An 8,026-nucleotide genomic window follows, 5' to 3' on the forward strand; every position below is an offset into this window, starting at 1 on the left:
CTGAATCCTTAGAGCTTTATAATTGAGAAATTGAGTAATGGGCAAAGGCTTATAATTATCTTGGCCAATGAAACAAAAAAGATACAATTGATTATACTGTAATAATACATTTTATCTGAATATTTACATACGTATTTTGCCATAAAGTATTGTAAATGGCTTCCAACTATGTGAAATATCACTCATTTATATAATTTTTAAATAAATAAATGGGCTGAATTAAATAAGCAAAATTTTCGTTTGCATGTTCAATGCGAGGGCAATAAATATATTTTTTTTTTTCATCTGTTTCAATCAGTAATACAATTACTAATTTATTTTGAAATTTAATATATTCAATAAATAAGTATGTGATAGAATCAAAAATCGTCGTAGGATCGTTTGATGATATATATATATATATATATGTATTTACTTTCGATACTTTCCAATAATTGCCATTTAGATAAATATTATATATAATTTGTTTCTTACGTTGTTTAATTATTTCATCAAAATTATGCTTCGAACGAATATAGAGAGATTTCAGAACCTAGAGTATATTCTAGTTTTACAACTAATTCTAACAATTTGGCTATTTATACTTCAACAATATTATAATCAAAGTGTTGAATATATTTCCCTTGGCTTCATATAGACTATATATTACGCTTAGTTGCCGAAATGTATTTAAAACAAAAAAAAAAAAAACAAAAAAAAAACAAAAAAAAATTACTCAGAATATTATGGCGTGAACTAATGTAGTTTAGTTACAATTACTTACATTAATAAACTATATGTCGCTGCAAAGCATACAGTATTTTTTGCATAAAAATCATTTAAAATATGATTTCCGTGAAACGAGTAGATAAATAAATAACATAATGTAATGAATAAACACAAGTCGAAAGTGCGTCGAATTAGCCGTTTTTTGATTGAAAATATATATTGACCTTTAATCAGACAGATGCAATTGCATTTTTTACTATTTCAATAGCAACAAGTGTAATAGAGTCAACAATCCTATATATATATATATATATATATATAAGTATTATATAGAATATGATAAGGGAGTGTATGTGCCTGTTATCAGCGCATTAGTACAACAAGCTTAGTATCACTTAGTATATCTTAGTGGTTGAGGATAATACGATACATTAGGACGATATAAGGAATGTTATATCATCAAGTAAGATGAACGGTAGTTAAAAGAAGATTAGAGTGAAGAATCGGTGTTGGACACAAGGCATCTGCAGAAAGAAATAATGATTAAGCTAATGTTTGTCGATTCAATATCGAGTAGCATTAATCATTATCAGGAGATTCGGTGTTACCGCATTTAAGTCTGAAATTCTAAAAAAAAAAAAAAAAAAAAAAAAAAAAAAAAAAAACAGAAATACGTAAAGAAAATTGTGGCTAAAACTTGATCTATTTTTCTTGTAGAATCGTATATAAAAGTAATACTAGATAAATATTACGTATGAAAATTATGTCTTGGCGCATCGATACGTCGAGGGAATTATTTATTTTATTATTTTTAGTTATTTGTTGTATTTAAAAATTAATATGACTTTTATGAATAATTCTTATTTCACTTGTTTTCTTCATACTTGTTTTACAATGGTTTGTCAGTGATGAAGAAAAAATTTTTTTTTTTGAGACTAAGAGTATTTTCAATACACACAAATATTTAGTAACAAAGCAATAAAAGAGCGTTTCCCCTTTAGAAAACGTATAAAAAGAATAATAATAAAAACGATAGAACAAATGGTCAGGAGATGAAATTCGTGAAAAAAAGGTCAAGCATCATAAAATCTATATCACACAATCGTACATTATTCATAAATATTGAGGATTAATAAGTAGACAATTTTTGTATTTAATATTAATTTAATTATTTGTATTAAATCTACTATAGTCATTTAATATTAGTATATACAATTGATAATTACTTTTCCTTCAATGCTATTACTAGCAATTAATGCGTAATTTCAGTTATTCAACAGATGGCTAAGAAAAACTCTATAATAGTGAATAGTAACATGAATATTTGCCAATTCGGGATGAAATCCCATATCGTGAAACGGAAATGTACCTAAGTTAACACCTACAATTACATTTCCTTGTAAAAGTGGACCACCGCTATCACCCTGCAATACAATATACATATATATATATATATATATATATATATATAAATAAATTATTAATATATTTCTTTGAAGAAATAAATATATATATAAATCCATACATTTATAATTTTAATATATATAATTGCCAAATATTTATATATCTAAACTTAAAATGCTTATAAAATGATAATAAATTTTCAATATTTTTACCTCATATTTGAGTGTTTCATATGAAAACTTCATTCTATATTATATATTGTATGTATTATTCGGGAGAAAAAAAAAAATTCATTCACAACTATTTTTCATAAGAGTTTTAAATGAATGGAAAATGAATATAAAAAAAAATAAAAATAATAAAAAAAATAAAAAAAAAAAAATAAATAAAAAAAAAAAATAAATAAAAGAAAAGCACACTTACGTGTTCCAAAAGTACATAGGGTTCATTTACGGAACATATATCCGAGGCTGGCATATGATAAGTAAAATCGTAAAATTGGTGATGTATTGCCAAACAATCAAAATCGGAAAGTATTGTGACATTAGCTACATGAATTATCATGGGTATTTCTTCGTTATTTAATTTGCCCCATCCAGCCATTGTAGCAGACGCACCGACTAAACGTTTTTTTGACAGATTTGACAATACAGCTGGAACTATACTCCCGTGTACTTGACCAAGTAACTGAAAGAAAATTTTTGAAAAATCTTTTATGCTCTACTTACATGTATTACGCGTTTCTTTTCTCTTATCTTATCATAATCATAATGACAGTCATACAGTTGCTTACTGAATGCCCAACTTTACTCTTATTTTTTTATCAAAAATTTACTTTTATAACGGAAATATCGTTGACGGTGTATCGATTACGTCGAAGCTGCGATACCGCCCATTGATTATGCGTTACCCACCAAAACAATGGATATCTGCATCCAAGTCGTATATCAATCGATCCAGCAATAACTTCTATTCTATGATTTCTCGTTCCCTGGGCACAATGTTCTGCTGTGACAACGTGCACTAACGAAATAAGCGTCCCCGAACATATAATGTCATCTTGAAATTGTTGCTCGTTATTAGCACTCGTGTTAAAAACTGAGACGATCGAAACAACCGCAGAGAATTCCATTTCGTTCGCTCTCGGCTCCCTCACATTGACACCAACAATTGGTTTTGCTATTGTACGTGTCGGTTGGATATCTACAAAAATTGTCCGTTTAAACATTATATTATTGTATCTATTTTAATGAGGCAGTATAATGAGTTACATTTTGAGAAAATTTTTTTACTCACAAAATATTTGCAACGATAGGAAGAAGAGCAATCTTTGAGATTTCATACTTTTTCGATCAATAAGAAAATGAAAATAAGAGAGAGAGAGAGAGAGAGAGAGTGTGTGTGTGTGTGCGCGAGTGTGTGTGCGCGCGCGCGCGTGTATGTGTGTGAGGGTGGGCCGGGGGGATGAGAAAGAAATCCAATAGCAAACTTCGTATCGAGATGAATTATAATAATTAGTTGTAATAAGGTTGTATTATTATTGTATTTGTAAAATAAATCAAACTGAATATTATATTGTATATTTATACACAATATACGTCATTATCGCTGTTATGACATTTATGAGAAATAAAATAATCGTAAAATTCTGAATAAACGTACATATGACTTTATATTAAAACTATAATATAGTGATACTGTATTAATATATGTTTATATACTCGATCCAAAAATTTCCTATTAACATTGAGCAAAACATAGTTTTTAATGTAGTTATAACGAACTATCTGTAAAACATAGATTCTATTAAAATTAAAAAAAAATTAATAAGAAAAAAATTTTAAACATAAATCTTCTTAATTCTTAATAATAAAAAAAATTCTATATTTACATTAAAATTCCGATTCAAGTAGTTGTGTGTATGTATTAATCGGTATAATTTGTAACTTTAGAATATTATTAATATAGATAAAAAACAATTTTTTTAATTAATTTAGTCAAATAAAAGTCTTAGGAAATTCAGGATAAGCAGCTGTCAAAATTTCAAACAGTTATTAAAAAGTCGTTAAATCTCCTGTTAAATCGTATAAGTATCAATCATAGACTAACGGACTAAAATTTATGTATTATGACGAGTTTTTTCTTAATAGAAAATTAATTATAGCCAGAATTTTTACATTTGTTACTCTCGTTACAATGCAACGTTTCTAGCCGATAACCGTTAAGTCAGCATCCAATGACTATTCGTTACATTATTAGCCGAGTTAAACGATATTTGCCGGAGAATTAAAAAGTGTTAAATAAGTGTAGGGCTAGCGAAACTCGATTAGAACATTTCCGTTCGAGACTGATTGTGAGAGGACATTTCGTCCTGACTCGGAAGATAATTTGCGGCAGCGAGGCTCCTATCCCGTTTTCAACAAATCAGCTTTAAAAGAGGCATATATCCTTTTCGCAAATTTTTTTTTGTCCGCGACTCTGACTTCTCTCTCTCTCTCTCTCTCTCTCTCTCTCTCTCTCTCTCTCTCTCTCCTTTTCTCTTTAACTAGTGCGCTCCTTCGTGTTATATTTCGTAGTCCAGAATTACAAAGTTGCTGGCTTCGTTGGTTTGTTGGCCATTTGCGGGATCGACATCTTATTTTATTCGTATCTAATTGTTTCAGTTAAACTCTGAATATTTAGTTCATTGGTTTTCACTATAATAAATTCAAAAAACAAAAACAAAAACAAAACAAAGTACAATTATTTTACACGTTTAATTAAGGCGAAAGAATTACAATATTAAAACCTCCTTTCCAATCTATATTATTATTGATTTTAAATATTTTATAAGGAATATTCCATTCCATTAAGTGGCTGTCAAGTTTTGCAAGAAAAACAATTTGCATAAAAATATTTGAGAATTTTAATTAGTCCAGGAAACCAATTGATCTAAAGTTTAAAATAATATTTTTCCAGCCTAATATATTTCTTTTTGTCTACAAAATGATATTTTAATTTTTTAAATTGAATATATTAATTATTTGCACAGGAACTAGTAATATATTTTCAAGTATTTATTACTTTTCGTGTCAGCTTTATGAATTTTAATGGAAGATAACTACACGTTAATATAACGAATTTACTTTTATTTACTTAAGTTAATATTCTATTATGCATGCAAGCTATCAATTAAATATCTACCGCTGACTCACACTACTGTGATACTCGTATTTGTGTTTTACTGGTACATGTGTGTGCTCGTTTGTACAAACGATGTAGGTATTTATATAATTATTTACATTAGTAGTATTCATTATAATGATTGTATACGTGATACAGATTATTCCAAATTTTCCTTCATAACTTATTTTACGCATATGATTTATTGGGATTTGCAGAGTGCCGATGTCGGAGAGCGAATGGCCGCCCTATACAACCGAGCAACCTCATTATAAATTTTTCAACGCTGATAATAGTGGTGTTGGTAAAGGCCCACGTACGACCGCCTGTGCTTTTTGGAACGAGTTCCTGCCTCGATTGACAGGAGTACCAGGTACATACGTCATTTAGTCTAAAACTCTGGTATAAATTTCATTTTATCCGTGATTTCTCATCTTTTCGTCATTAACATATCGAGAAAAATTTGACAGATCGTTTCAGGAAATTTTTTATTAAGACACTCGATTCAATGTCCGAATTGGATTCAATTATTGCAATTGGATTTTTACTCGTTATCTCATTAATCGTCATTGTTATTCTTCCCTGGGAAAATCATTAGATTTTTATAAGCCCATTACTTTATCGCGAAACATAAAGTCTACGAGTTCTGCTAGGTAAAGTAAAGTAGGTGATATATAGGTATGTATTTGCACAGTTGTGCAATGATTGGAACGTAAATTTATGTAAGAACTTCTTGCTCGTATCGTGTGTTACCACGTAAGTGCCGTTCGCTGTAAGCATCTTCTTAAATATCCGATAAATATGACTTATCTGCAAACTATAAAGCGTGTCTCTACTATCTTATATGATTCAAGAAATACTATGCACATTTCTAAAATATGCTCGCGCAGCATGAGTTTTACCAATGAGCCAGTGAATAATCAAATTATTAACGAAATAACTGTTCATATAAAGAAGTTGTTGTTGTTTTTTTGTTTTTTGTTTTTTGTTTTTTGTTTTTTTTTTGTTTTTTTTTGTTGTTTTTTATTGTCGTTCGTTCTATGGATGTAAACATAATTATAAATACTCCAAACTGTAAACAAACGGTACTCTTGAATGTACGAAATTACGCTACTCTATGCATACATGCCATACGGCCGTAATCAGATAGCGGAGAAACAATGATACTAAATAAACTCGAGCACGTAGGTTGCTGAATCCTTTTCTATTGCCAATATGGTAATATTGAAAATCTCGCGATTTGTAAAGAGCTTAGTTATAAGCTGATTTTCCATAACAGCGAGCCAACGGTATTAGCTTATCAAGACGATAACACCTCTGTTACAGCTACATGCGACGATTGCATGAAAATGCATTCAATGCAATGTACGGTACACCGTTGACGTTGAACTCATCATTAACTATAAGAAGAGTAGTGTTTCTCGCGTGAAAGTGAATTTTCTGGAAAGGGCCACTTCAATAGCTCACACTATCATCAATGCCTAATTGAACAAATTAACGCTAATCCTTTAAATTCTTCTCTACGCGAATAATAATTCAATAGTCGAGGCTTACTTACCAACATACGAAAAAATATTAACAAATCTCGGCACAATAATGCAAATTGTGCTTGCGTCATTGGCCATAAGATCGTGTAATGAATACTAAAACCAGAGGCTCCGCAAACGACAGGAACGCAAATAACCGAGTAAATATAAATATCGGACTTGCGGTTCATTAAAGAGCAAAAAGCGTCGCGTCAAATACAGCCGTCAAAAGTATTATTAAGAAGCTTTCTTCTTCAATGTATAAAGAAATTAATATCTATCAAAATTCAATTATTCTATTTAAGCATACAAATATGGGGAATGATTTATATTTAAATGGATTATGAAGGTTTAGAATGAAGTTCTATACGTATAAATCCACACATGTAAATTTGCCCTTTTATATTACAACTATATTGAAACGTCGGTTACTTTAGATTATTTCATCAGTACATTTCTATCCATAAAATAGATTGATCTATATATATATATATATATATATATATATATATATATATTGGGACTCTATATTGTATAAATTTCATGAATATAATGAATGACTTTTATTGAAATACTTTTTTCCTTGCAAGACTCGCGGACTGCGCTTTTACGTATTATGAAATGCGGTTAGTTACATCGTAAAAGGATAGAACTTTTTTTTTTTTTATCTCTATAATAACGCGAGCTGCAATTACTTTAAAATATCTTAATCGTCCATTTTATAAATCAATTTTTCATTATAATCGAAAAATATAACACATAAAAAAGGATAGGAGTATAATGATGAAGTATTTATAGAAAATACATTCCCCGATTCTATTACATTTTTTTTTTTTTTTTCCCCAATACTTTTAATATTACATTAATATTAAATTGTACACTTTGTTACATCAAATTTAATTATCCAAATCAGATGTCGTAAAAGAATGAATAAATTAGATATTCAAATTTACTGTACATGACGTCTACAAATTAATCGTAATATCATTGTTAAACACTTACGCATACATGCACGCGCACGCACCCGCACACAAGCATATATTTAAAATTTATTAAACACATTATTATTCGTATGACAGTATAGTATTACGAATGTAATAGTATCAATTGTAATAGCATAGAAATATTATTTTCATTTCCATTTACATTATTTTTTATCGACATTATTTACGTAGCTAACTGAAGATAGATCTCGGTGTCTATAAAAATTATAAATCTATAAGTAT

The 8,026-nt window shown here is 29.0% G+C and overlaps 2 protein-coding genes across 2 annotated transcripts in view; one reads left to right on the forward strand and one right to left on the reverse strand.

Annotated features, from left to right (window-relative positions):
* AChE-2 (acetylcholinesterase 2) overlaps window positions 1–8,026 on the forward strand; it is a 130,295-nt gene that overhangs the window by 120,472 nt on the left and 1,797 nt on the right. The window contains exon 5 of the mRNA XM_011500217.1: window positions 5,493–5,647. Within this exon, the coding sequence (XP_011498519.1) occupies window positions 5,493–5,647 (155 nt within the window). The remainder of the gene's footprint in view (window positions 1–5,492; window positions 5,648–8,026) is intronic.
* Window positions 1,906–3,464, reverse strand: LOC105362600 (trypsin delta/gamma-like). The gene is made up of 4 exons (XM_011500067.1): window positions 3,409–3,464; window positions 2,948–3,315; window positions 2,536–2,799; window positions 1,906–2,132 (listed from the first exon to the last, which is right to left on the reverse strand). Exons 1-4 carry the CDS (start codon window positions 3,452–3,454, stop codon window positions 1,974–1,976), a joined length of 837 nt encoding a protein of 278 aa, XP_011498369.1. The 5' UTR covers window positions 3,455–3,464; the 3' UTR covers window positions 1,906–1,973.

This window comes from Ceratosolen solmsi, unplaced genomic scaffold (genome assembly GCF_000503995.2).
Source record: "Ceratosolen solmsi marchali unplaced genomic scaffold, CerSol_1.0 scaffold41, whole genome shotgun sequence".
NCBI lineage: Eukaryota > Metazoa > Arthropoda > Insecta > Hymenoptera > Agaonidae > Ceratosolen > Ceratosolen solmsi.

Excerpts from the sequence above, each read along its gene's own strand:
- LOC105362600 (XM_011500067.1), bottom strand. The coding sequence starts at position 3,454 with ATGAAATCTCAAAGATTGCTCTTCTTCCTATCGTTGCAAATATTTT. Across the intron at positions 2,800-2,947 it reads ACGATATTTCCGTTATAAAA|TTACTTGGTCAAGTACACGG; the intron begins GTAAATTTTTGA and ends ATTTTCTTTCAG. Across the intron at positions 2,133-2,535 it reads CCTATGTACTTTTGGAACAC|GGTGATAGCGGTGGTCCACT; the intron begins GTAAGTGTGCTT and ends ATTGTATTGCAG.